We start from the raw sequence: 27,640 nt of genomic DNA, 5'->3' as shown, positions 1-27,640 counted from the left end.
CAGCAGGCACATCAAGAAATAGAACCAAGCATAAACCAGGGGGTCCAGGCTCTGGAGCTACTGAGCAAACCTCGGAGATAGACACGACTAACGTGTTCAGAACAATAAGTGACAAGTCAGGAATTTTTACTTAGAGATGTGAAATTATTTTTTTATCAATTAAGTGGAAATTCTAGAAGTACTAATAAAATAACTAAAGCAAATAGAGCAAGAGATGGGCTACGGGACAGCTGAAGAGAAATGAAGAGAGGACTGGAGAACTGCAGCTTGTGCTAAGTCACTTCAGTCGTGTCCGACTCTTTGTGACCCCCTGGACGGCAGCCCACCAGGCTCCATGGGATTCTCCAGGCAAGAATGCTGGGGTGCATTGCCATTCCCTCCTCCGGGGATCTTCCTGACTCAGGGATCGAACCCACGTCTCTTGTCTCCTGCAAAGGCAGGTGGGTTCTTTACCACTGGTGCCACCGGGGACACCTGAACCGTAATATAGGGCAGCAGAAATAAAGACTGAAGCACGAAGAGAAAAAATGTATAGGAAATACAGAAAAGAGCCTAAGAGACATGGCTGCTGCTGCTGCTAAGTCACTTCAGTCGTGTCCGACTCTGTGCGACCCCATAGACAGCAGCCCACCAGGCTCCCCCGTCCCTGGGATTCTCCAGGCAAGAACACTGGAGGGGGTTGCCATTTCCTTCTGCAGTGCATGAAAGTGAAAAGTGGAAGTGAAGTCGCTCAGTCGTGTCCAACTCTTAGCGACCTCGTGGACTGCAGCCCACCAGGCTCCTCCATCCATGGGATTCTCCAGGCAAGAGTACAGGAGTGGGCGCCACTGCCTTCTCCAAGTCCTCCCTGTAGGTGGGCACATATCACTCCTGGGCGGGAGGGTCAGCAAGTAAGGTCAGAGGCCCCTCTGAGCCCTGAGGAGGGGGACGGACTGGGAGCAGCAGACGCCCAGCACCCAGGGCCTGCGTCCCTCCTGGGCTCTGGCTACGGCACGGCCCGCTGTGAAGGGTGCCCTTGGATGCTGCATCACTGAACGGCTTGAAGAATGTTTTTTTCCAAAGCAAACCGCAGACATCTCCCAGCTTTGCTTTCTTGCCTAGGTCGCCCTCTGGTGGCCGCGTGTCTGTCCTGCAGTGCGCCTGACTTGGAGGTTGAGACAGCTTTTCCAGACCAGGAATGCAGAAGGAAATGGCAACCCACTCCAGTGTTCTTGCCTGGAGAATCCCAGGGACGGGGGAGCCTGGTGGGCTGCTGTCTACGGGGTTGCACAGAGTCGGAGACGACTGAAGTGACTCGGCAGCAGCAGACCAGGAAGGGAGACCCTGGCATGAACCTCCCGGTTGCAGGGGGCCCCCTCCCTCCCCAAACACCACCGCTGGAGAAATGAGTCCACGGCGACAGACAGCGGCCTGTTGCCACATGATAGAAGAATGATTTATTAGAACATATTCCATGACAAATCATATAAAATAACCATTTTTTGAAAGACATCCATAAGACCACCTGAGGACAAACGCACAGAGGTGCCTCCGAGAAGCCGGACAAATAAGTTATGGAGCCCGGGTGAAGGCTGGAGGGGAGCGGAGCGCGGACTCGTGAATAGAAACGCTGTGCAATGATCACCACGGGGGGGGTGGACGGCCACTGCTCGCTTCTGGGGCGACAGCCGTGTGGGCATGCGGGGAGGGAGGGGGCCCCGGGACTAGCACCTCCTCCGTGCGGACGCAGCAGGCTCGTGGCGGGGCCGGGCGGGGGCCCCGCCGCACTCACACACGTAAATGTCGGGGAGGGGCGCACGGCCTGGGCACCGCGTCAGCGGGACGGAAACACAGACAGGCATCGCCCCCCGCAGCCCAGATCCGCACCCACCGGCCTCGGGGACCCAGCCCCGGCGCCCCCACCCCCGCTCGCCATCGACATTAGTGCAGACGCCAGGCGGGGCGCACCCCCACCCCAGGATGGTCCAGGCAGGCCGGCCGCACGCCCACCCGCCACAGCCAACAGGCTCTTTGGCTTAGAGGCTCCAGACACACCAGCCCCCCGGGAAGGAGGGGCCGCGCTCTGCTGCCTGGCTCGTTCCCAGCTGAGGATCCTGAGAAATGAACTGTTCCTAGGGGGGCTGCCCCCATGCCGCCACCCCCCAACCCCGGCGCACGGAGGCCTGAGGGCCACCCCTCAATGCCCGCAGCGTCCAGAGGGCGGGGGAGGGCGCGCAGTCCAGGGAGCTTCTGGAAGTCCGGGGTTCTGGCTGCTTTGGTCAGCTGCTCCCCTGGACCCCGGGGCCGGGGCAGGGCCTGCCACCCCCCCCGGCCGAGCCTGGGCCTGCCGTGAGTGCGGACGTGCTCCTGGCGTGTGCGTCTGTGTGCGTGGCCGCCCGGCCCACACGCTGAGTTTGGCAGTTGTGTTGGCACCAAAGGCTCACAGCAGTGGGGTCCCCGCGGGCTGCACCGCTGCCCAGCCTGGCCCGCACTCTGCCCGCCCCGAGGCCTGGGGCATCTCTGGGCACGCCCACCCCTGGCCCTGCATTTGGCACTGAAAGCCCACACTGCCCAGCCCCTCCTCTCCAGCTGGTCCCAGCCAGCACGGAGGGACTGGCAGGAAGCGGGCGTCCCCCAGCCCACGACGGGGACGGGACCCTTCCAGGCCGGGGAGGGGCACGACTGCAGTGGCTCAATGACTCTTTCCTCAAAGCTAAAGACACGACGACGGGGATGGGGGGGCGCTGGCCCTTGGCGGTGGCCGCAGCGGGGGCTGGGCCAGGAGGCCAGCAGGGCGGGCGGGCGGGGGGGACGGTGCGGGAGCTGAGGAGGGGGCCTGGGCACCCACAGGCTTATGGCACGTGTAGGGGTCTTTGCAGTGACCTGTCCGAGGCGGAAGAGGCCGCGGCAGCGGGTGGAGTGGGTGGGGAGGCGCCGCCGCCTAGATCAGGAACCTCTCGGCATCTGGGAGGAAGTCGGGGCGGAAGGGGGGCTCGGGGAGGCCAGGGGTCCCGCAGCTCGTTCGCTGCGGGAAGCTCCGGGGTGGCAGGGCCGAGGAGGGCGGGCACAGGCCCTGGGTGGCTGGCCGGCCTCGCCCGAGCTGGGCCGAGCCCACGGGGCCGCGGTTTCCGGTCAGGAGGTCCAGGTTCCCGCTGGGGTCCACGATGGCATTGATAACTGAGGGGGTGGGAGCGTCGGGCTGCTCGGAGGCCCAGCCCTGCTGCCCGGGCCCACCCTCTGGGGGTCCTTCCAGCCAGTTAGCCGTGACTGTGGGTCAGGCCCCGCCAAGGCCCCCGGCCGCCCTCCCCCCGCCCCCCCAGGTCGGGGCCTCACCCACCTTCCAGCTGCTTCTGCACGCGCCTGAGCTCCTTGAGGATGGAGCTGATCTCCTAGAGGCGGGAGAGCAAGGAGGAGGTAGAGCAGGACCGCCCAGCCTCACCCTTCCCCAGGCACCGGGGTGGGCGAGGAGCCAGGGTCCCGGCTTCTGTGACTTCCCCGGGTCTCCCCGGAGCCGAGCGGGTTGGGGGCAGGGGGCCCTCACCTTGTTGGATGTCTTCAGGATGGGCACCTCGTTCTCAGCGTTGATCCTGGCCTCCAAGTCCTCCCACGCTCGCCCTGAGTTCTGGAAGAGGATCCTGTCCCCGGAGGAGTGGGGGCGGGAGCAGGCAGAGGACGGTGACCCTGGGGCCCCGCACGGACCCTCCCAGGCCACCCCGCCAGCCACAGGGAGGCCCAGGCCATCCCCCACCGGGCACAAGGGGAGACTGAGACCCAGAGCAGGACCCGGGCTGGTGGCTCCAGCGTCCCGGTTCTGCGCCTGACATGGGGAGGGCTGGGAGGAGGGCGGGGCAGGCCACTTGGGGGCCCTGCGCCCCAGACCACGGGTCTGTGTCTGCAGACGCCCGGCACGGTCCTGGCTCACAGGCGCGTGTCTGTACCCGTGTCTGGGGCCCAGGCTGGGCGTCCAGCAAGCGGCGGTGGCTCCCTGGCCCCTCCCCGGGGGGGACCGCAGGACGACTCACTTCATCTTCTCGGCGAGGTGCTCCGTGTTCTCGCGGATGGCCTGGGACAGCTGAGACACTGGGTTCAGCATGAGGTTATCAAAAATCACCTGCAGGGACCCGGGCGTCAGCACGGCGCCCGCTCACCCAGGGAGCCCTGCCCCTCCACGCCCCAAGGGGGCTCCCCTGGGGGGGGGGGGGGCGCCTGCCTCCTCGCGGTTCCGGGGCCGTGTTTTGTTGGCCAGAGCGTCCTCGCCGCGGTCGTTCATGTTCTGGTCCAGGTCCCGAGGCCCCAGGGAGCCGGGTGGCACCTTCTGGAAGTTGAGGCTGGCCTCGGGGATGCGCTGCACCAGCTACAGAGGAGGCGAGCAGGGCTGTGGCCCACGCACAGCGCGCCGCGGGCAGAGCAGACCACAGCACCAGCGGCTCGGGGTCCCCGGCCTCCCCTCGGCCTCCGCTGAGGGCTCCCAGCCATGACCCCCAAGCCCCGCCTGCGAGGGGTGTGGAAGGGGCCACCAAGGGCCAGGCTCACCTCCTCGCGGGCAGAGATGGTGGAGGCAGGGGTGCTGGGCACGTTGTTGAGTGAGGGGCTACGGGCGGGCCCCGGGGAGCCTGGGGAGTCACCATCGCCAGCCACGTCGTGGATCTCACGGGCCAGGGTGGCCACGTCCTTCACCAGCGTCTGGCTCAGCCTGCAGCCGGCAGGAGAGAAGACGGGTCCCTGTGGGCTCCTCCCAGGCCCAGCCCCATTGGGGGGGACGCTGGGGACAGGAGCCAGGGGGGACACGATCCCCCAGGCAGGGGCAGGAGGCCCTGCCAGGAGGCGGCCGCTGGGTGAGGGGCGGGGGGCACAGAGCCTCCCGCAGTAGCAGTGACAGAGGGACAGAGCCTCGCTGGGCGCCTTGGGGAGAGGTGGGCAGAGGCACCCCCAGGCCCCGGCCACGTCCCCCCCTCCTGTGGCCATCGGGACCACACAGGCCCTGCTCCATGGGACACAGAGGCGGGGTCACCGACAAAAGTCAGGGTCAGGCCGGCCCAGAGAGGCCAGGGACCTCCCCATGGGACAGCAGGGCCAAGCCACAGCCCCTGGGGCCAGCCGAGACTCCTCGTCCCCTCTGCCCTGAGGAGGGAAAGGCCGGGGACCGCTGGGGGCCAGCTCCCTGCGCCGGGCCTCCCACAAAGCCCCAGGGCTGGAGCTGCACACAGAAGCGCCCCCTGCACCCCCATGGCCCCTGCCCGCCTCCCCATGGCCTCCCGCACCTCCAGCACCCCACACACTGGTGCATTTAGGCTCGCGCACGCAGAGAGCCCCCGCAGGGCCCCCACGTCCCGTCCTCTCTCCTCCCGCCTCCACTCCCTTTCCTCACCCGGGGCGGCTCCCCTCCAGGACACCATGCCCTGTCCTCTGGGCCGGCCCCCCAGCTCCTGGCTGCATCACTCTGCAAGCAGCTCGCCTCCCTCTGCCGGCAGCTGGCCTCCAACTGCCTGCAGGCGTCCTGAGCACGATGTCCCCAGCCCTCTCTTCATGACCTCACGCCGCCCACAGCCTGGGTCGCCGCCTCCGTGCTGACGATGCCGGGCCTCCACCCCGACGTGGGCCACTGTCCTCGGAGGTGCCTGCCCCAGTCACGTGCCTCCCCGGCCAAGCTGAGCATCTTGGGCACCGAATGTGCCACTCATCAGCCCAGCCGTTCACCTGGCCCCCCTTCACGGCCGGCACAGCACTGACCGCTGCCCGGCCAGGCCAGTCTCTCCCCCTGGCTGCTGCAGCATCCGCTCAGCGCCTGACCGGGAGGCACCCTCCACTAAACGACTGCATAAATAAAAAGTTCACCTTTGATAAAAACTTTGTGGAGACCTTCCTTGTGCCCGAGGTTCCTCCCCATACTGTTATGGGCAGATCTGCATCCGTTCATCCAACCAGCCACCACCCACCATCCATCCATCCACCCACCACCCACCATCCATCCATCCACCTATCCATCCATCCATCCATCCATCCGTCCACCCACCATCCACCATCCATCCATCCACCTATCCATCCATCCATTCATCCATCCAACCACCCACCACCCACCATCCAACCACCCACCACCCAACCATCATCCAACCACCCATCACCCATCCAGTCATCCATCCATCCACCCACCACCCATCCACCCAATGATCCACCATCCATCCAACCACCCACCATCCATCTATCCATCCACCACCCATCCATCCATCCACCCACCACCCATCCACCCATCCATTCATCCATCCAACCACCCACCACCCAACCATCATCCAACCACCCACCACCCATCCATCCATCCAACCACCCAACTGTCAACCCTCCATCAATTCACCTGTCCACCCAACCATCATCCATCCATCTAAACATCCATCATCCATCCATCCATCATCCACCCACCTGAATCCCAGGTACCCATCCTCGCGACCAGCATTTCTGAACCCTTTGAGGAACTGAACCCCCAGCCAGTCCCAAGGAGACGCACCCCTCACCTGGCAATCTCCGCAATCTCGGCCGTCTGCACAATGAAACCGTAGGGGTCAGGCTCTTCGTCCTCGTCATCTGTGTCCCGGGGCCGCGCCCGGCCGGGGCCACCCACCCGTGGGGTCTGCGTGGCTGTGGAGGCACGGGAGCGTGTGTGCTCGGGGGAGCCGTGGTGGGGGCCATACTCCTCCTCCGAAGTGGATGTGCAATCGGAGCCCTGCTGCCGGCGACGCGTGTCTCGGGTGAGTGAGTTGGTTCCAGAAGCAAGAACAGAACAGAGCAGCATTCAGCACCCGCGGGCGCCCCCAGGCCTCCGGGCGAGGGCCCGGAGCGGCAGGGTGAGCCGAGCTGCAGCTGGCACCCCTGCACCCAGGAGCCCTTTGGCTGAAGCGCCAGCAGATCCCCGCCGGCTCAGAGGCATGTGCCTGGACGGGCAGCTGGGTGCGTCCGAGGGCCCTTGCAGAGCAGCCCAGGGTGGCGGCTGGTCAGCACTGGGCATGGGCTGTATTCTGTCTGGGGGGTAGCTCTGTGCCCACTGGATGGGAACCAGGGTCCTTGGTGGCAGAGAAGTGCTGCCCACAGACACCCTAGGTGAGGGTGAACCTCTCCAGGTAGATCAGCCGTGGCCCTGGGCTGGACCGCGCTGGTGGCCTCACACAGCCCCTGGTCAGATCCCAAGCTCAGCTGCCGCAGCCCCCCCTTACAGCTGCCAAGTCGGAGCACCCCCTCCTTGGCCACCCCGGCACGGAGCCCCCGAGGCAGCCACGAACACGCACAGGATCGGGAGGGCGGGGGCCAAGCAGGTGTGGCCCCAGCCCGCAGCCATCCTGGCCCCACCAGAACCTCAGCACCCCCAACTGGCCTCTCACCCCTCACCCCCGACCAGCCACCGCCGCCTCGGCCCCCAGCAGACCCACAGGCAGGGAGGGGCTCTAAGTCCACAGCGGGGTACCCACAGGGCCAGGGCCAGGCAGTGAGGAAATAGCAGAGCCAACGCCTCCAAGCGGTTCACTCAGGACGGTCAGACCCTGCGGACGGGGATCCACCCCGGCAGGAGGCCAGCTCCGGGGTCACGGCGGCCAGCCCTCCCCACTGCACCTGTGCGGTCCGGACCCCAAGAGGGAGTGGACGGACCTGGCCCTCCACCTGCAGGCCCCTCCACCCAGGACAGGCACGGCTTCCCGCGTGTGCAGGACGGCCAGGGCTGGGGTGGGTGGGAGGCCCACCGCTCTGCACAGCCGGCTGGGGGCCCACACATCTGCTAACGGGAAGGGGGCTCCTCCAGGGCCAGCACTGGGCCCGACACCTGCGGCCGGGCTGCCACACAGGAAGCTGCAGACATGCCGCCCACGCTGACCAAGCCCGGGACCACCTGCCCGCTCCCGGCACTCACTGGGTGACGAGTATCGGGCGCTTCCCGGGCGGGCCCTGCTGAAGGGCTGGCGAGGGACCGCAGTGGCGTTGGCGGCCTTCCTGGCAGTGGGCCGAGCCTCGGCCATCATGGTGGGCTTGCGTCCAGGGCAGTACAGCTCGACGCTGCGGCCGGAGAAGCCAGCGCGGGTGGGGGCCGCCTCCGAGTCGCTGGGCCCCGTGAAGGAGCCAGCCCGCTTCCGGGGCATGGCCAGGATGTCCAGGCGGGACAGCTTCTTGACTTGCTCGGCCGCCAGCCGCCCCGCGTGCTCCGGGTTGGCCGGGGGCCCCCGTTCGCCGTCTGCCGCCTCTGTGTCCGAGGCGTCCCCCAGCCGGGCCCGCCTCAGGCGGGATGCCCGTGTGGCCCGCGGGGTGGACAGGCTGTTGGAGCGGGTCAGCGCCTGCTGCGCCTTCTGGACGCTGGTTGAGCCTCGGCCTTGCTCCTCCCGGGCAGCGGCAGTCGGTGGTGGAGGGGCCATGGGTTTCCGGCGTGTCCCCGGCCGAGCTGCGCCCGTGGCCCCAGGGGTCTCATGGTCAGAAGTGACCGTGTCAGTGCCGGGCGGGTGTGCGAGGCTGGAGCCGCGGTCCTCGTCGGGCCAGTCCACGGACCCCCGGGGGCCGTGGCCACGCCGTGCGGCCAGGCGTCTTGCTGGCTCTCCGCGGCCCGCATCCACCGGGCCCAGCGGGCGACGTTGCTTCTCCGAGAGCCGCTCACGGGCGCTGCTCAGGCCGACGCCCCCCGGGTCCTGCGCAGCTGCTGGGGATGGCGGCTTCTCCCTCTGCAGCCCGGCAGGCTGGGAGCCGGTTGGGCTGGGCCCATTCTTGCCACTGAGCAGGCTGACGGTGCTGGCCGTGTCCACGTCAGAGTCCCCGGACAGGGAGTCCTCCGGCGGCCTGGGGGCACTGCCCACCTCCCCCTCCGGCTCCTCCAGGGACTTGGAGAGCAGCCGGGCCTCCAAGGCGGCAAGCGCCGTCTCAGTCTCCTTTAAGATCAGGTGGGTGTCCTGAGAGTGAAGGTCCATGCGTGCGGCCCGGGCCGCGACCAGATCCTGCAGGAGGGGATGGCTGGGGATCTGGGGCAGCTGGCCGGGCGCTGCGGGGCCGCTGGCCGGCTCCTTGGTGAAGCTCTCCTGCCGGACGAACGCCAAGGCCTCCTTGGGGAGGGTTGGGGCAGGGCCCTCGAGCTCTGGGGGCGTCCCCGTTGTCTGCAGCTGGATGACCATCCTCCCGCTGGCGCTGACGTACATGCCGTCACGGGCGGGGGCAGGGGTGGGGGTGCTGGGCTGGGCCCGCCCCGGGCCCTCCACCTGCCCCGGGCCCTCCACCTGCCCCGGAGCCGCAGGGGCCTTCCTGGGGAGGGCCACCTCCGTGTTCGGGTGTTCGCCGATGAAGAAAGAGGTGGGGGCTGGCTCCCCGGGACCCCTTGGGGAGCGCTGGCCCCTGGTCCACATTGGCCCCTCCTGGGGGCTCCTGCGTCTTTCCTCCTGGGGGCCCCCGCCGGGCTCAGGGCCCCGTCCGCCGTCTGAGCCACTGGCGTCACTGAGGCTGTCAGGCTCCAGGTCCTCCTGACCCAAGAGGAGGATGGACTGTTCGCTGCCCACCTCCGGTGGCCCGGGACCGCTCCTCCTGGCCGCCTCAGGTCCAGCGGGGCTGTCTGCCCTGTCACTGGGCAGCTGCGGGAGCAGCCGCCGCGGCCGCACTGGCGGGATTCCCTCCAGCTCCGTGGCTCTGCGCCCGGGGCCGTCCTCTGTAGAGACAAGGGGCCAGCTGGAGCAGACGCTGCCCACAGGGCCCCTGAGCACATAGGGAGCTGGCCCTCCTCCGGCGGCAATGCGCGCACACCCATCGCCGCTGCAACGCCGGAGCCACTTACCTGACAGGCCTGGGTCTGAGTAGCTGTCGGCCAGGCTGGCCCAGCGGGACACCCACTTCTGACCCCCAGGGGAGCCTGGTACCGGGAGGCCCTAGGAGGGGAGGGCAGAAGGGCGTGAAGCTGCAGGGCGAGAGGCTGGAGCACCACAAGGAGATCCGGGGGCAGCGCGGGGTGAAGCAGCCCAGCCCGACACTCGGCTCCCACACCTTCCCTGTGCCTGCCCCTGTTCCCCCAGAGAAGCAGCGGAGAGGCCCCCTGTGGCCTCGCCTGGCTCACAGGACCCTGACCTGACCACCCGCATCTCAGTCTGGTCCAGTGGCCCAGCGGTCAGCAGGTAGGCTCTGCCAAGCCCTACCCCGGGGGCACACGCACCCAGGCACCCAACTTGACTCAGGATCCCAGGCCTGGACCTCTCAGCCCAGGTGGGCCCCGGAGCCTGGAGCCCGCTGCTTGGGCAGGACCAGGAGCGGGACCGGGACCCAGCACCCGGGACCTGGGCCAGGTGCTGCCCCTCCCAGCCCAGTTCCTCCCCGGGCAGCGTCTGGGCTCAGCCCCACACCTGCAGCTCCACCTGGGGGGCCACGCCCGCGGGCCGGGAGGCAAACTCCTGCAGCAGGGCCATTCGCTGGGCCACCCCGTCTCCAAGCTCGTCTCTGTCCCCTCTGATGACTGGGCGGAAGGTGGACGAGGACGCTCTGGAGAGTTCAGGGGACTCAAGGACCCCAAAGACCTGCCGGGAGGGACAGGCGCCCGGTCAGAGCCTGTGCCCAGGCCGGACCCCCTACCCCCACGCCCCGCCCCCTGCGCGGCACCTGGTCAATCATCTTGCGGGCCTCCTCCACCTCCTGGTCCTGCGCCTCCGTCTCGATGGTGTAGGTCCCCGCGTCGCTGAGGCTGTCGTCCTCCTCCTGCTTGCGGGCCTTCGTCACCTGGGGGTCGGCGGGCGGGGGCGGCGGAGGTGAGGGGGCCGCGGGACTGGCCCCACGGGGCGTCAGGGGGGCAGGCAGCGTGGGGGGCGCTTTCTCTGGGCCTGGACGGGCTGCCGGGGAGCTGTCCCGCAGACACTGGGCCGCGAAGTCCTGGGCCAAGCGGGAGCGACGCCCCACGCTGCCAAAGGGGCGGGCGGGGGCCCGGGCGGCCGGCGAGGGGCTGCCCAGCCGCTCCTCCGTCTTCTCCCGCTTGAGCGAGCCAGCCCGCTGCGGCCCCGAACTGCTGCCGGTCCCCCGGGCCGGGGAGGGGGCGGCTGGGCGGTCCGCCGGCCCAGGGCCACGGCGCCGGTCGAGCCTGGGGTCCCCGGGGGGCGTGTGCGTGAAGGACTGGGAGCGCTTCTTCCGGGGCGTGTCCTCGTCGAAGAACTCAATGACGAAGGCCTGCTGGTTGTGCAGCAGCTCCTGCGGGTCCCGCTTGATCTGCCTCTGCAGCCGCGCCTGGTCCCCGCCGGCCTCCGCGGGGACCCCGGGGGCCGCGGCCACCTTGGCCAGGGGGTCCTCCGAGTCGCTCTGGGTGCCGTCCTCGTGCTTGTGGCCTGCGTGGGGGGGGGGGGGGTATCCGATGGGTGAGATGGAAGATAAGGAACACAGGACCCCTGCGGTTCCAGAGGCGGAACAGGGCGCCCCGCTACCCACCCCGGAAACTCTGTACACGCGGTCCAGAGGGGCAGCAAGAAAACGCGGAAGGGCCCCACCAGGGCCCCGGCCCGGGCAGGCAGCTCCCGGGACACGCAGACGCATCGCGGGGGACGAGGCCGCGCGCTCACCCTTCAGGGTGCGCGTGTGCACCGGCAGGTCACTCTTGGTGCTGTGCCGGTCGTCGCCGGGGCCGGCCCGGGGCAGCAGGCTCGGGTCGTTCTGCACCAGCCAGTCGGCCACCTTGGTCTCGGCGGAGACCACCTCCGCGGGCGCGGCCTCCTTGCCTGGGGGCCGCCGCTGGCGCAGGAACTTGGTCACGTGGTCCTTGATCTTCAGCTTGCCCGGGCTGCAGTCGTCAAACTCGATAGTGAAGCAGGCGTGGCTCTGCACGGGGGCCGCCCCGCCCCCGCCGGGCTCCGCCTCCCTGGTGGGCGCCTCTGGGGGCCGCGGTGGGGGCGCCTCCTTGGTGGGGATCTCGAAGTAGCTGGGTTCCCGCCGGAAGGAGTAGACCTGAGGCTCCGAGGGGGCCCGGAAGCCGGCCGGCGTCCCCGTGAGATCGCCGTCCTGCTGAGCCAGGTCCTTGGGCCGCTCTGGGGCGGGAGGGACGCGGGCTCAGGACCACAGGCGGCACCGTCAGCTCCACCACCCACCCCCCGCCCCGGCTCTCCCCCACGGCCGAGAAGGCACCCGGGCCCAGGCCGCCCCCCAGGGCTCACCCGGGCAGGGCTCGTCCTGGCGCCGGTCCTCGGGCAGGGCGCCCCCATCGTCCTCTCCCCACCAGGAGGGCTGCCCGTACAGAGGGGTGCGGTAGGTGGCCGCCTCTGCAGAGGGACAGAGTTTGACCCTGGGTCACGCGGCCCCATCGCTGACAGGAGGGGAGACCCGCAGCTGGGGAAGATGCTGGGGTCTGCGCGAGGCCCTGCCATTGCCTCCCAGCTCCGACCTGCAGCCACCCGGACCCTTGCCAGCCGCCAACCATCCCGAGCCCCGTTTCTGCACCCGTGGTGGAGAGAGCCCTTCTGTGGAGCGGCTGTTCCAGGGGAGGCCTGGCCCCGGTCCCGGCCCTCTGCCTGATGGACCATCATCAGGCCTGCCCAGGGCTGGCGCCTCTCCCAGGCCCTGCTCTGGTTCTGGCCACAGATGAGTGAGCCGGGAGCTGAGGGCCCCTTAAGTCTGACTGGACCGCCCGGGGGGCTCAGGGAATGTCGACAGGGCTGAGTGGACAGGCGTGCCTATGGGGGCCCAGGAAGGCAGGCACACACGGGCGGGGTCGTCGGGGGTGGGGGTCAAAGGCCAGCCCCCGGTGAGGGGCCCGGGCCTGTGTGCTGCGCCCCGCCCCGCCCCTGCCCCGCAGCACCGCCGTCCTACCTGGGCCTGGCCTCCGGTCCCCCCGCTCTGGCCTGGGGGTCGAGGCCTCGCAGTACGGCGCCTGTTCGGGCACAGCCTCAGGCCTCTTGGGAGCGGGGGTCTTGACGCTCACCTGCAGCTGGCTCGTGTACTTTTCATGCTGTGGGCAGCAGTGGGGGTGAGGGCGGGCCCGCTCCGCCCGCCCCGCCCCCCGAGTACAGCCCCTCCCCCAAGGACACCCCCCAGGACAGCCACGCCCCCCCGAGGACAGCACCTCCCCCAAGGACACCCCCAGGACAGCCCCGCCCCCCCAGGACCTCCCACCCCCACCCCAGGACACCCCGCCCCCCCAGGACAGCCTCTCCCCCAAGGACACCCCCCCCCCCGGACAGCCCCGCCCCCCAGGACCTCCCACCCCCACCCCAGGACACCCCACCCCAGGACAGCCCCTCCACCAAGGACACCCCCCAGGACAGCCACGCTCCCCCCAGGACAGCCACGCCCCCCCCCCCCCAGGACAGCACCTCCCCCAAGGACACCCCCAGGACAGCCACGCCCCCCCGAGGACAGCACCTCCCCAAGGACACCCCCTGGACAGCCACGCCCCCCCACTCCAGGACAGCCCCGCCCCCAAGGACACCCCCACAGGACAGCCCCGCCCCCCGAGGACAGTCCCTCCCCCAAGGACACCCCCCCCAGGACAGCCCCCCCCCCAGGACCTCCCACCCCCACCCCAGGACTGCCCCGCCCTGCCTGGCCCGGCCCCACAGAAAATGCGGTCTCCCTCACTACCCGGGTGGGGCAGACACCTAAGACCTGCCCCGGGCCACACAGCTCGATGCTGGGGGTTCACAAGCTTCCAGGAGGGAGTGGGCAGCAGCCGTCAGAGGGGGACCACCACCCACAGGCCCCTCGAGAGACGGGTGGGGTCAGCCCCCAGGAGCCGTGGGAGGTGGAGAGCAGCGCCTGCCCGGTGCCCGTGCGTGTGTGCACACGTGCCTGGTCGTGCCTGCGTGCACGGTCCCCCCACCTCCAGCTGAGCTCCGTGGTGGTCGGAGCCGGGCTCACTGGGCCGCTGCTCCTCACTGGTCATGGGACTCTGGGCAGGCCACCCACTCTCCTTGCACTACCCACAGTTCCTTTGGAAAATGGGAGTGAACCTCCCCTCACTCCTGTCTTGGGGCTCCTGGGTGGGGCTGTGCACAGGGTCCCCTGAGTCCGCTCCTTGACGCCCGCTCAGCTGAGCAAGGGGAAAGTGGGGGCTCCACCTGCTGTGACCCGCCACCGCCAGCCCCAGCAGACGGAAGTGTGCCGGAGGGCGCCCCCACCCAGGACCTTCCCAAAGGCTGCCCCCTGCTGGCCTCTGGCTACCCCTCCCTGCCTACCCCCACCCAGGAGGAGGGTCTTCCTGGTGCCCGAGATGCCAGGAGGGTGGGTCCTCACCCCTTTACCACCCCCCCCACCCCCCCCCCACCCCCCCGTCTTCCTGGGCCCAGAAACCTCCTCTCAGGCTCCAGCCACGCCCTCCCGTCTGTGGCTGGGGGGTGGCTATCTCCCCGCCAGCCAGACCAGGCCATCCGGCGGAGCAGGCCAGACCAGGCTGACTCACAGCACCGCGGCCAGGCAGGGCAGCCAAGAGGCCTGGGCTACGAGCAGCGGGAGGGGGGCCGGGGGCGGGGCCTGGCCGCGCCGCAATTACCCTGAGCGCCTCCTCCGGGACGCGGTGCTGCACGCGCTCCAGCACGTACATGTTGGGATGTGACAGCGCGTTAAGGAGCACGGGCGGCAGCAAGGACGGGCCGGGCCCGCGGACGGCATCCTCCACTCCCAGCAAGGTGGATGAGGAGGGCACGCGCGCATGAGGGTGGGCGTCGGCGGGCCGTCCCGGGCACATGTCCACACTGCAGGGGCCGCCTGCGGGCCGTGCTGGCCCCGGTCATCGCAACCACGTGCCTGAGGGCTACAGGGGCCCCTCCACCCCACGCTCGGCCCAGGGGCCCAGGGGCCTCCGGAGGGCAGGCCACACGCACCCAGCTCCGGCTCCCATCCCAGACTACCGTCAGCCCCGGCTCCCAAGGCTCCACCAGTGGGAGGGCTCAGTGGGGGCGCCGGGGACGGGCTGCACTCCTAGGCGTACGGGTCCCGGCTGCTCACTCCTGGGGTCCCCTAGCAACACCGGCCTCTGGAAAGCTCTCATCCCTCAGGCCTGTGTGAGCGCACACCGGTGGGCCGGCGAGTGGACAGACGTGCCCAGGTCAGGCCGGGGCCCCGCCCAGGTTCACCGTCCTGCCTCTAACCCCTGGGGTCCTGGCTGGGACCAAGGGGCCCCCACCTGCTTCCAGGATAGCAGCGCGCGCGACGGCGGCCGTGCGGATGGAGGGGGCGGGGAGGAGGGTGAGCACCCGGAAGGATATCGTAGCCGAACCGGATGACGTCATTGAGCTTCAGCGTGACGTATCTCTGGTCTGGGATGCGCACGTCATTCACGAATGTCTGCCGGGAGGCAATGGGGCGCTGAGCCAGGCACTTGGGGCCGTGAACCACCCGGCCCTTCCGTGCTGCTGGGAAGGGCACACCAGCGTCACGCCCCAAAGGGAGGACAGGTCAGACGGCTGGAAGTGGGGCCAAGGCGTGGGGCCCACCCAGCACCCAGGGACCCTGACACGGCCCGGAGCACAGAGCCCGTGACACCCTTGAGAAACAGACACACGGCCTCCTGCCAGCCCCGGCGCCCGAGGCCCTGGGATGGCAGCCCCCAGACCTGCGGGGTGGCCCTGTGCAAGTCTGCTCAGGTTGTGTGGGCCCCTTCGGGCTGGAATGGCTCATCTGACTGAAGGGCTGAGGGAAGAGGGGTCTCGGGGGGCAGACTCCAGCAGAGACCGAGACCCCCGGCTGGGGGCGCTCAGAGGGGGACGCGGGGGGTGGTACTCAGCAACTGGTGGAGGCAGCGTGGGCCTGAGGGTGCTGTGGGACCCCCAGCTCAGGATGGAGGGAGCCAGACTTCATGGCTTGGGGGCGGGCAGGGTCCTCCTTGGCTGGAGGGAGGCTGGTGGTTTGCTTTCTTACTGAAACAGCCTCCAGGGCAGGGAGCCAACGAGAAGGAACAAGATGCCCAGACAGACACCAAGCCCTGCGGAGGGCCCCTCCTGCCCTCCCTGCCGGTCTCTGTCCACCCCCTCACTTGCTCCTGCAGCCAGGAACGTCCTCTTGGTCACCTCTCTGGACCTGCCACTCCCAACTCACAGAGGAGCTCACATATGCCCCTAGGACGGGACACCCAGCATCCATCCATCTTAGGAGCCCATTTTGCAGCCTGCAAGAGGTCCCCGAACCTCCCCTGACCTCCTGAGAGTCTGACTCCCCTCCTCCCAGAAGGCCGCCCCTCCTCCTAGGGGCCCTGCCCAGAGGGAGCCTTCCCAAGGAGGCCTCCAGAGCAGGAGGTCCTGGAGCATGGGGGCATGGGGGCATGGGGTGGGACAGGGGCGGGGCCAAGGAGAGGGGGCGGGGCGGCTGTGGGTGGGGCCTGTGGGGGCGTGGCCAGCACAGAAGCCCTGCACTCACCCCATTGAGGCTGCCCAGGTCCTTCACCCAGTGCTCGTCCCTGTCCTGGTCGTAGTTGATGACGGCATGCTGCTTGTCCACGCTGCGGGACTGGAGAGAACGGAGGCCCTCAGGTGGCCCCCGGGAAGGGGACCCAGGGGAAGCGGCCCCGCAGGTGGCCCCGCATCCACCCGCCCCGACCAGGCCTGGGGCCTCGCAGCACAAAGGTCTCAGTCACGTCTCTGGGGGAGTGCTCCCCCCAGCAAGCCCGTGCGGGCCGGACCCAGTCAGCCCGCCCAGCACCAAGGAGCCTCGGGTTCCTCCCGCCCCACCTGCCGCTCTGGGCCCTCCCTCTGTGACCGACGGGCACCAGCAGGCCAGCGCCCAATGCCCTCCCCGCCACTGCTCCCGGGGGAGCGTGGGAAGGACGGACGCCCTCCAGTGCTCCGGGACAGGCTGTTCACTCCCAAGGGCGCGGGTGGGGGGTGGGGCACGGGGGAGGACCGGGGGGCTGGGGGGCTCAGGGGAGCCCCACCCCGCCCAGCCAATCCCACAGCGCACACCTCCCAGAGCGAGGGACACGCACACACATGCACGCGCACGTCCGCTGGCGTTCAGCAGGCTCGCACACGCTGAGCGCGCACCCTGCCGCCCAGGTGCCTCCGCCCGGCCGCCAGCGCACCAGGACCCCGCCCAGCTCCCTCCCAGGGTCAAGCTGCAGCCTCTCCGCCGGGCGAGGTCACAGGGTCACGTTCTGCTCGGTCAGGAAGCGCCAGCACAGGCTGCCCTGCCCAGCCAGGGGGCTGGCGGTCTCGGCACAGAGCATCACCGCCCACCCCGCGGCCACCCCTCAGTAAGGAGGACCCACCCCTCGGGTCCAGGGGCAGCTGTATCCCGCGAGGTCCAGCCTCAGGAGTGACCGGCAGGACCGGCCGCCAAGGGGCGCTGCCACTCAGCCCTCCAGGAGTGCCCACGAGACACCCTACGTGCAGAGCACACTCGTGGGGCCCACGTACCGCCGGACAGGACCGCCTGGCCCTGGGGAGGGCGGCCCAGCACCTGAGCCCCCGCGTCACCACCCTCTGGGCTTCCCAGGTCTCACAGGTGAGGGCCCAGAGCCCTTCGCTGCCAGCACTGTCCCGCCAGCGCCCGCCACCGGGAGCCACTTCCCCTCTGAGGCTCTGCCCACCCAGCCCCTCCAGCATCATCCAGAAACAACCAGCTTCCGGGGAGGCTCCAGCACCCGCCCCCAGGAGGGGAGCTCCCAGGGCCGGGCCTCCTCCCTCACCCGGAGACGAGCACAGGCAAGGGAGAGGGGGACGTGGGCTCCGGCCCAGCCCTGCCTGCATCCAAGGTCACACAGCCTGGCCAAGGCACCGAGGCAGGACCTGGAAAGGAGAACCCAGCAGGCGGGCTCGCGGAGGCCACAACCCTGGGCCTGTCCTGGATGCTGAGGCTGGCGCTGGCCGGCCGGGGCACAACGACATTGCTATGGTGGGGGCCCCAGAGTGGGCTGCGGGGCCCCCACCTCATCCTGCCACGGACCCTCGAGCCCCTGGAGGGAGTGCGGGTGCAAGGGTGGTTTCAAGGGCAGTGCAGAGTCCGTGGGGCCAGCCGGGGCCTCCCTGACACAGAGCCACCTGCCGCAGAGCCCCAGCCCCAACCTGGGCACTTCCCAGGGAGGACCATCGAGCTTCCCCGGGCTCAGACGGGCGGCGCTGGGGCAGGTGGCTCTGCCTCCCCAAGTAACGAGTCTCAGGTGAGCTGAGTCTGACCTTGACACCTACTGCCCTGCGCCCCAGCCTGGTCTGTGCCCTGGCCCTAACTTTCTCAGGCAGAGTTGGCACCCGCAGCTAGACGGCTCCTGGCCACCCTGGCCGCAGCCTGTGCCTGGACACAGGCACCAGCTCCCCCACTGGACTCCCTACTGGGCCCCGAGGCCGCCCCTGCCATGGCCTGGACCGGGTGGGGGGGTCGGTGGGCACACGGGGGACCCCGCCCCCTCCTCCAGGCCTCCAGGCCTCCAGGTTGCTCAGGCTTGCCCGCCCTCTCCCAGGCAGGCCACTGCCCCCGTGGGAGGCCCCACGGGTCGGGCACTCCTTGGAGTCCAGAGGGCAGCTGGGAGGACTGGGGCTAACCTCCTCCCACACACTCTCCACGTCCAGCCAGCTGCCCAACACCTGGCTGCCACTGGGGGCTGGACCAGGCCCTCCGCCTAGCCGGGCATCAGGCCTCCCAGCACCGTGGGCCTAGGGAGAGGCTGCTGGAGGCTGCACACTGAAACGTGATGGGACCTGGGGGGCTCTGCCCGGCCTGAGGCCCGAGGGGTGGGTGGCAGAGAGCACACTGCTCCTCAGACTCGGCCGCCACCTTTGCCGAGGTGTGGCCCCTAGAGGGGCTTCTAGACCCACCTTTCTGACCTGAACACCTCTCTTCCCTCTCCAAGCTTCAGACCCCCACCTCCACCGCCCGGCTGCCTTCCGGGTGGGTCAAGCCCAGCCTGGCCAAACCCAATTCCTCCTCCTCGCCCACCTGGCCCTGCAGCGTCCCTTGGGACTGCCGCCAACCACGACCCCCAGCTGCTCCGGCCATGCCCCCAGGCCCCCACCTTCCAGGTCAGCACCCCAGTCAGCCCACCCGCATCCGTTCCCACAGCCCCCCACCTGACCCTGACTCGTCTGTTGAATTTTCCTGGACTCCCCGAAAGCCACAGCCCTCCCCGAATGTTCCCCTCCCTGCCTGCCAGCCAGACCACTATGCAGGGTCTGGAGGTGCCCTGCCCACTCTGGGCCTGGGTCCTCTGCCCAGGACCACCCCCTCCCTCGGTCCACCTTCCCTCTCCGGACAAGATGCCCCGCCCTGCCCATCTGCTGGCTCCTGGGACTTGGCACAGCCCCCCTCATTTGCACCCAGAGCTTGGGCTGCCCCTTCCAGTTCCTAGGACCCCTCCACTCCAGGCACAGCCCCTGCCAAAGCCCCTCCCCAGACTGAGGGGACCCCCGGGACCCCCTGGGCCCAGGCAAGGAGGGGCCCCACATCCAGAACCCCTCCCCCTCAGGCCAATGCCCCAGGCCAGAGGCAACACCACCCCCACCAAGGCCAGCAGCTCACTGGCGAAGGGGAGGGGGCCTGGGCCTTCAGACTTAAGATGACCCAAAGCAGGGGGCATGGCAAGTGGAGCAGGTGGGTCACATGCAAAATAGACTAGAGAAGTTCCAGACACAGGGACCATTGGGAGGGGACCTAATTGTACTCCCTTTAAAACGGAGTAAAGACGGGCTTCCAAAATTCGTGCCTGACGCCCTCCATGGGTGGAAGCCTCGCCTGGAATCCAGCAGTGGCCAATACCCTGGGCTGTGGGCACACCCTGCTGCCAGCTCATACCCAGCGCCACCCAGCTGGGCCACAGCGCCCACGGCCTGCCTTTGTGGGGTGTGTGTGCAGAGGCTCCCGGGCTGGGTCTCTGGGTAAGGACGGGAGCAGATGGAGCCCTCCCAAGGGGCGAATGGGCGGAAGCAGAGAGGACCTCTCGCCACACTCTCTCTCACACAAAGATATGTCCAACATGCACGCGTGCATGCACACATACACATGTGCACCTACACGCCTGTGCGTGCATACACGTGTGTGCACACGGAATGACACACGCCCTGCACCAGAGCCTGGGCCACAAGTGCAGGACGCAGAGCTGGAGGCCTGGGCCCGGGTCCCCACTCTCATCCTCACTCAGGCCCCGGGGGGAGCCAGGCTCAGCCCGGGAGCCATGCCCTGAGGTGCGTGGGCGGCCGGCTGGAGAGTCTGGGGGCAGCGAGGCCAGGCGGGCAGCGCCGCCCCCGCAACACAGCGCCCCCACCCGGCCGCCCCCTCCGAGGCCCCTGCCTGGATGGCACTACAGCCTCGGGGCAGCCCCCTGCTCCCAGCCTTCCCCTCATCGCACGGCCTCCTGCGTCCCCCGAGAGGACCCCCCATCTCCAGCAGCACCCCTAGGCTGCTCCTTCTCAGCTCCGAGCATGTCACACACCCCCCGTTCCAACCCCTGTGCCACCTTCGGTCTGTCTCCTGGGGGGTCATCTGGGTCCCCCCACGTGTTTGTGGCCGGCCCAGCCCTGCCATGGGGACCCCAGGCTCCAGCACGGGGCCAGTGACCCTCAAGCGACAAATGTGGGAATGGACGCGGAGGGCAGGCCCGGGCGCTCCAGGAACACGCAGCTGGAAGAGGGTGAGGATGGGACGGGAGAGGGCAGCTAAGTGGAGGGGCTGGGACAGGCATGGGGGTACCAGAGAGCGGGGACAGGCGGGGCCCCACAGAGGCCTGGAGGCTGGGGGGCACTCAGGGACGCCCGAGGCGCGAGGTGGGAGAGGGAAGGTCGGGGTTTGCCCTGGACACCCGGCGGGTCAGAGGATAAGGGGTCTGTTCAGCAGCAGCAGGCCGGGGCTGCCTCTGAGGCCCCCAGGGGCTGGGGACACGGGGGGCTGGGGACAGGGCGGTGACAGTCACCGTGTGCATCACATGCGCGGAGACGGGGACGAGGCTGTAGGTGTGGACGGCCTCCAGGGAGAGGCCTCGTGCGCCCAGGGCCCAGGCCGAGGGGCAGCCACGGGGGCCGCCAGGCAGGAGCCAGGAGGCCGGGGAGCCTGGAGCTGCCCCCGGGGAGAAGCTGAAGGGAATCCCATCCGGGTGGGGGGACTCAGTCCAGGCAGTGGGGGGTGGGGGACTGAGGTCGGGCAGGGGTGTGCCGGTGAGGAACTCGCTAGCAGGGGTTCCACAGAGGGTCGCGGGTGACGGGGGCTGGCAGGACCACACAGCCCAGGAGACAAGGGTGTGGGGCATCCTGAGCGAGGGGCCGGTGGGTGGAGCGGGCGGCGTTCCCACTTCACTCTCCAGCTACACGACCACCTGGAGCCTGTTTCCTTGTGTGATGGACACATGGCCCAGGGCAGCCAAGGGCAGAAATGAGGGCACATCCAGGCCAGGAGCTGGTCCGGCCCTCCACCCTGCTCAGGGCTCCACCACCAACTGGCCCAGAAACTGGGAGTCGGACCTCAGACTCACTCTGAGTACCCTGCCCACCACTGCACCGGGAGCCTCTCCTCCAACCCTGGGGAAAAGCAGCAGGCAGAGTGAGGGCCTGGTGCGGGGACAGGACCGGGGCCGGGGAGGGAGGGGTCAGCACACTGGCCCCCCAGCACTCCCGGTCCTCGCAGGCTCCCACCAGGTGCCACCTCCTATGAGAGGCCCTCCGGGCCACCCGGGGTGGGCCACACACTCGGTCACAGCAGGGACCACACAGCCCCCTGCCAGGGGTCCGGGCCAAAGGCAGCGAGCCCTTCAGATCTCTCAGCAACTGACAGGCAGCAGGGGTCATGTCACATGACACCACCATCAGCCATCCCCGGAGGCACAGTCTGCGGCCTCGGCTTGTTTTATGTGGCCCTGAGAAACAGTCTTTCCATTTCACAGGGTCAAAAAAAAAAAAAAAAACCAAAAACGAAAAGACTCAGGACAGGTGAAAATAGTGTGAAACTGACATTTCAACATCACAAAGTCTGACTGGCGCCCGCTGGACTGTGCGCAGGGCTTCGTGGCAACAGCGAAGGTGAAGGGCTGTGATGGAGGCATGTGACCCGCGAGGCCTCAACCTGGTACCCAGCCCTTTACAGAAAACACCTGCCCAGGCCCGCACAGAGCCTTCCAAAGGCGACTTCCAAAGGCAAGATGCACAGAGAAAAAGGGAGAGGCTACTCTAGATCAGAGATACTGAAAAGACCAAACAAGCAAAGGCAGCAAGGCAGCGTCCTGCTGGGTCTGGAGGCAGGCGAATCGTTGGTGAAGCCAGGCTGTCTGGACATGCACAGGCCTTGAACTTGCTGCCCAAGTGGACACGCACTTGGCTGGGATCCTCGGCTGCCCCAAGCCTCACGAATCCCAGGGAGTGAGGGGGCAGCACAGGGAACAGGGTCTCACCCGGCCCTGAGCGGGCCCCTGGTTGGACCGGGCAGTGCAGCCCAAGGAGAGTGCCTCCTGAGAGTCCCAAGGTGGGACCTGTGGCGCTTGGAGGCCCTGGGGACAGGGGCCCAGGCCCCATGCCGGGGAGGGCTCGGGGCTGCAGGGAGCCCGACTCAGTGACAACCATTAGCGTTGGGGAACCCTGTGGACCCTGCAGGATCAGGTCTCCAGCCCCGCGCCCTCCCCTCCCTGATCCTAGGAGCCAGACTCGGGAACCAAGGTCAGCGCAACACAGGCTGGGGCCAGACAGAAATTCCTGACTGCCGAGTGCCTGGCATCTTGGCACTTGGTGCTCTGCAGGCCTCTCCAGCCCCACCGGGGGCACTGGGCTTCCCCTGGTCAGAGTCGGCCCTGTGGCCCCTGATTCCCAGCCCAGATGGGGCCCCCAGGTGAGGAGGATGTGCACAGATCCGCTCTCAGGCACCTTCCAAAGGCGGGCTTGACGCCTTCAGAGTCTGACGGCATCAGCACCTCCCATTAGAAGAGGCCCAGGCCCCTTGCCCTTGAGCACACAGCCCACCCAAGACCCACGGGCCCGCTGTGGGCCCAGGGCCCAGGCAGGGACACCCAGGGCCTCCTCCGCGGGGGGCCCGCAGGGAGCAGGGCGGGCTCTCCCTGACCCCTGCCCGGGCCGGCGCAGGTGCCCACACTCACCTGCAGCATGAGCTCACACTCGTCCCGCCCCACGAAGATGAGCTCTCGGGGGAGCCGGTGGCGGGTGCCGCTGCTGCTCACCAGGAACCACGAGGTGACGCTCATCTTGGCGTTCATGAGGCCCGTCCGGCCCTGGGGGTGGGAGGCGTCATCAGAGAAGGGCGCCCCGGCCTGGGCCCCGGCCCCTGGGCACCCCAAAGGCCCATGCAGGGCCTGGCCTACTGGGCCTCAAGCACCTTCACGGTGCCACCACTGTGGCCGCTTTCGGAAATGCTGTGCTCCAGGCCAGCCCCTCCCGGACCGTGCCTGTCCTCCACGAACCCCCTCCCAGGCTAAGGTCCCCCCTGATGCTCTGGGCCCACGTGTACCCTCTTCTCTGTCTGGGTGCCAGGGGTCAGGCATGCGGGGCCTCTGCCACACTGCCTGTGCGTGGACCCTCATGACTTCCAGTGACCTGCTCCCGGGGGGACTCCGCGAGCAGCCTCAGGGGCCCCATGAGGCCAGGTCCGCAGCCCCGGACACAGACTCTGAACCAGAGGCCCTGCCTCCCGCAGCTGGACACTGCAGGCTGGAGGTGAGCGCCCTGAGCCATCAGTACACTTGCCGTGAAAGGGCACCAATGTCTCTGGCAGACACCCCGCAGGCCAGGCCAGTCGGGGGGTCAGGGCAGCAGGCAGCCCCTCCAGGGCCCAGGAGGCGGGTGGTGCTGCAGTGCCCGAGGTCCTGGGGGCAGATGTGGTGGTGGCGGGGGGACCCACGCCCATTGCCCAGAGACGTGTCACCACACCAGCACAAGGGCACGGGCACCAAGTGTGCAGACACACCCATGCCACACACGCGTGCACACAGCTTCCAAACACGCTCGGAGCACCGCCCACAAGCGCCCGAGCCACGCTCCTGGAGCGGGCGTGCGCACAGGCAGGCGGCATCCTGGGCTCTGGGAGCCGCACGCCTTCCCCGCATCGCGGGGCTTCCTTCCAGCCGGTCGGCGGGTGCCAAGGAGGCGAGCAGCTTGTGCAAAGGTGCCAGCAACACAGAGCAACAGGGGTGGGTGGCCGCGCTGGGGGGAGAGGTCCATCCAAGGCGGGCGGTGGGGACGCAGGCGCACGAGCCCCGTGGGCTGGGCTTCAGGCAGAGGGACGGGCCAGGGCCCAGATACTGGGTCGGGCGTGCCTGGGAGTCCACTGGCTGGTCCAGGAGTAGAGCAGAGGCCCTGGAGGGCCTAGGACATGCTGTCACCCTGGGTGCTAAGTGTGGGATGAAATGCAGCGGGCCTGTTCCAAAGTCACGGAGGCGCTCAGGACAGGAGGAGCTGACGGCTACACCCAGCTCAGGGTCTGAGCGCGTGTCACACACCTGTGAGGCCAGCCCTGGAGGTCCCAGGTCCCTGACCTGACCCACCATGTGCGGCGGGGACTAGGTGAGCGGTGAGCCACTAACCAGGAAGAGGGAGAAGGTGCTGGCAGCCTGGGGGAGCACCCCCAGGCCTCCTCCCTGCAACGCCCACACCCAGACCTCTGCTTGAGGCTCCTAAGAGCCAGCTCTCAACACCAGGCCCCACCCATCGGTGAAGGCCCGAGTGACCATGTCATCCATGGCATACCCCGTGCCACCTCGGGCAAGCAGGTGGAAAGACACACAAAATCCACCCAGAAGACGGCCCCAGCCGGCCAGAGCCCCCTCATCCTGGGACCCCTGCCCTTCCTCAGGGTCCAGCCAGAGGGGCAGGCGCTGGAGGCGGAGGAGGTGGGGACCTCCGAGCCCCTGCAGCCCTCGGAGCACTCTCTCCAGGGGTATGCCCGCCCCATCACGGTGCTTCCCAGCCCCCACCCCGCCCAGCTCCCGCCCTCTGCCGTCACCTGCTCCTAGGTCCCCACCAGCAGTTGGGAACGGAGACCCCACCCAGAGAAGGCCACAGCCTCTGCTGGCAAAGGGAGGCCAAACCCCCAGAGCCCCGTGACGCGGCTGTGGCCCAGCCAGGCCGCCCCTGCCACTGCCAGCCCATCCCAAAAAGGCCCAGGCCTGGAGCAGTGGACGCTCCCCAGCAGCCTACGGCCGGTTCGGAGCTGGGCTGGCCATCGTTGCTAGGAGGGAGAATAATAAACACCCCAAACTTGTCCCCTCGGCCGCCACAGCCAGAAGGGCCACCCGCCCAGGGGTGCGGGGAGGAGGAGTCGCTCGGGGTAGGGGCTGGGAAGGGCTGGGAAGGGCTGGGAGCGGCGGCGGCGGCTGGAAGGGGCAGACGGAACCGAGGCCGAGGCCGGGGCCGGGCCGGGAGAGGAGGCAGGGACGGCGGAGAGGCGGCGGCGGCGGCGGCGGCGGGGAAGGGAAATGAGGAGACAGGGAGGAGGAGGAGGAAGGCGGAGGGAGGGACCGCGGAGAGGAGGCCAGGCCGGGAGGCGGCCGGCGGGAGCGCCGGGCCCGGAGGGGGAGGGGGCGGCGCCGTCTCTGAATCAGCGCCCGCCGCGGACTGCCGGGGCCCAGCCGGTGGCTGGGCGGGGACCCCTCTCTCCAGGCCGCGCAGACGCCCTCGGCGGCCCCTCCCGGCCCGGCGCAGACCCGGGCCGCCTCCGCGGCGGCGGGGACCGGCCCGGCCAGGTGCGTCGGCAGCCCCCACCCTCGCGCCTTTGTCCGGCCCACTGGACCCCGCACCTCGGCCCCCTGCCCGCCGCCCACGCGGCTCCGCAGGCGCGCAGGTGCGCGCGCGGGGAGGCCCGGCCGCCGCGGGCGCAGATCGGCGCGTCTTACCTGCGGTTCAGCCCCGGCTCCGTCCCGGCTCGGCCCCGGCCCTCCCGCCCGGCCGGCCGAGCGCTGGGCGGGGCCGCCGCCTAGGACATGCCCGGCGCGGCCCGCACGCTCGCGGCAGCCGGGCGAGCCCACGGGCGGAGCGGCGCCGGGCCTCGGCGGCGGGTCCCTGACGTCCGCGGGCGCCCCGCCCCGGCCCGCCCCCGGCCCCGCCTCCGCCCCCCGGAAATCCAGGTCGGGGCGGCCCCGGCCGCCAGGTGCGCGCGGCCCCCGCGCCCGCGCCCGCCCCGCCCCGCCTCCCGGGCCTCCGCCTCGCCCCCGGCCCCCGTGGGCTCCCAGACCCCTCCCCTCCGGCTCTGCGCCCCGCCTCGCCTTGGGGACCCGCCCCTGCGTGCCGGGCGCAACCCGGTGCCCGCAGCCGCCCCGCGTCCTGGCTCCGAGCCCGCGCGCGGTTAACGCTTAACCCAGCTCCGGGAGCCCGAGGCTCGAGCCGCACCCCCGGCCCCTCACCTTCGGCCCCGCCCGCCCTAGTGAGGGTTGGAGGGAGAAGGAGGCGGGGTGGTGGCGGGGGGAGCCCCAGGGCGCGCCCCGCCCTCGCGAGCCCCCAGCGCCCGACCCCAGGCGTTCTCTCGGAGGGCCGGGGTCCGGCGGGTCGCGGGCGCTTCCTCCGTCCACCCGGGGCGGGGCGCGGGGTCCGGGAGAGAGTCCCCCCGGGCCGCTCGCCCCTCGCTGGGCGCTACCACAGAGGTGTCCGGTGCCCCAGGAGCTCCAGGCAAGAGGGATTAATGCCCGGGGCGCGGGCGCGGCGGGGGCAGACGCCGCGGTGGGGTTCGGCAGGTAGGCGTTCTCGCCTTCACGGTCTTGGCAGGCCTGGGCCGAGGGAGGAGGCGCGCGGCCAGAGCGAGGGAAGCTCTGGGAGCTGGGCTTCAGGGCCTGGGCGGCCGGAGCCGCGGAGGGTTCACGGGCGCGACCGGGCCCCCCCTGCTCGGCGCCCGGAGCTCCTGGGCCCGCCCCGCCCCACGGTCTCCGGCCCCGGACAGAGCCAGGCCCTGACCTGGGGGGTTCCGCACCCTACGGCACAGACTGAGGGCCACGGCAGCTCTGGGGGAAACGCACCTGCAGAGGGAAGGGCGAGGAGGGTCCCAGCACCGCCCGGCGGTGGGCGGTGCCACCTGCGCTCGGCTCAGCGGAAGGAGGGAGCTTGCGCTGCGAGGGGACCTGAGGGGTCCAAGGGGGCAGGGGAGGGACCTGTGGCCAGGTGATCGGGAAGCTTGGGCTCCATCCCAAGGACGGAGCGGCGCCCAGGGAGTGCTTGATGCTCAGATGAGGGTTTCCGAGAGCTGCGGATAAGAGAACAGGACTGGGGGGCGGGGAGGGGGAAACCGGTCAAGTGTCCCGTCCTAGCCCGGGAAGAGAAGAGGTGGGGCAGAGGACTGGGCTGGGTGTTCCGGATCTGCCCCCAGACCCACCCTCCTCCCCCTCGCGCCCTGCGCTCTGGGACTGCATCGGTGACCCCATCCCCCACTCTCCCCTGGCTTCCTGGGAGTTTGGACTCCAGCCCAGAAGTTGGAGAATTTCCCCAGTTTCCTCCTGGCTGGGCACACACCTGTCTTCTCTCTGAGGCCCCAGGCCCTGCCCTGAGGCCCTTTCTACCCTCTTAGGACTCTGGGAAAGATCAGTTTTCATTCCAATCCCAAAGAAAGGCAATGCCAAAGAATGTTCAAACTACCACACAACTGCAGTCATCTCACAGGCTAGCAAAGTAATGCTTAAAATTTTCCAAGGCTTCAACAGTACATGGACCGTGAAGTTCCAGATGTTCAAGCTGGATTTAGAAAAGGCAGAGGAACCAGAAATCAAATTACCAACATCCGGTGGATCATCAGAAAAGCAAGAGTTACAAAAAAACATATACTTCTGCTTTATTGACTACGCCCAAGCCGTTGACTGTGTGGATCA

At 69.1% G+C, this 27,640-nt stretch overlaps 2 protein-coding genes across 4 annotated transcripts; both read right to left on the bottom strand.

Annotated features, from left to right (window-relative positions):
• Window positions 1–1,417: 1,417 nt before the first annotated feature.
• On the bottom strand, window positions 1,418–25,841 carry CEP170B (centrosomal protein 170B). 3 transcript variants are annotated; one of them, XM_065906260.1, is made up of 19 exons: window positions 25,685–25,841; window positions 22,937–23,068; window positions 16,297–16,386; window positions 15,150–15,228; window positions 14,435–14,493; window positions 12,757–12,895; window positions 12,105–12,209; window positions 11,517–11,978; window positions 10,573–11,285; window positions 10,320–10,490; window positions 9,761–9,851; window positions 7,871–9,634; window positions 6,486–6,735; window positions 4,513–4,672; window positions 4,190–4,333; window positions 4,002–4,090; window positions 3,521–3,614; window positions 3,317–3,368; window positions 1,418–3,156 (listed from the first exon to the last, which is right to left on the bottom strand). In XM_065906260.1, exons 2-19 carry the CDS (start codon window positions 23,051–23,053, stop codon window positions 2,921–2,923), a joined length of 4,815 nt encoding a protein of 1,604 aa, XP_065762332.1. In that variant the 5' UTR covers window positions 23,054–23,068; window positions 25,685–25,841; the 3' UTR covers window positions 1,418–2,920. The 3 variants fall into 3 exon arrangements, with proteins under 3 accessions (XP_065762332.1, XP_065762333.1, XP_065762335.1); XM_065906261.1 differs by having other exon boundaries at window positions 6,486–6,714; XM_065906263.1 differs by having other exon boundaries at window positions 6,486–6,609.
• LOC136147000 (basic proline-rich protein-like) lies at window positions 24,986–27,187 on the bottom strand. The gene is made up of 4 exons (XM_065906087.1): window positions 27,151–27,187; window positions 26,798–27,021; window positions 26,192–26,752; window positions 24,986–26,068 (listed from the first exon to the last, which is right to left on the bottom strand). Exons 1-4 carry the CDS (start codon window positions 27,185–27,187, stop codon window positions 24,986–24,988), a joined length of 1,905 nt encoding a protein of 634 aa, XP_065762159.1.
• Between the last annotated feature and the right edge of the window lie 453 nt (window positions 27,188–27,640).

Source organism: Muntiacus reevesi, chromosome 15 (assembly GCF_963930625.1).
Source record: "Muntiacus reevesi chromosome 15, mMunRee1.1, whole genome shotgun sequence".
Lineage (NCBI taxonomy): Eukaryota > Metazoa > Chordata > Mammalia > Artiodactyla > Cervidae > Muntiacus > Muntiacus reevesi.
This window is presented reverse-complemented; position numbering and strand designations above follow the sequence as displayed.

Bases quoted from the DNA above. Each gene is read 5' to 3' on its own strand.
- CEP170B (XM_065906260.1), bottom strand. From the start codon at position 23,053: ATGAACGCCAAGATGAGCGTCACCTCGTGGTTCCTGGTGAGCAGCAGC. The intron at 11,979-12,104 runs GTGAGCCCTGGG...CTCCCGCCCCAG, and splicing joins CCAGGACGAGCCCTGCCCGG to AGCGGCCCAAGGACCTGGCT. The intron at 11,286-11,516 runs GTGAGCGCGCGG...CCCCCCACGCAG, and splicing joins GCACACGCGCACCCTGAAGG to GCCACAAGCACGAGGACGGC.
- LOC136147000 (XM_065906087.1), bottom strand. From the start codon at position 27,187: ATGCAGTCCCAGAGCGCAGGGCGCGAGGGGGAGGAGG. The intron at 27,022-27,150 runs GTGGGTCTGGGG...TCTTATCCGCAG, and splicing joins AGGGCGCGAGGGGGAGGAGG to CTCTCGGAAACCCTCATCTG. The intron at 26,069-26,191 runs GTGAGGGGCCGG...CCCGGCACGCAG, and splicing joins TAGGGCGGGCGGGGCCGAAG to GGGCGGGTCCCCAAGGCGAG.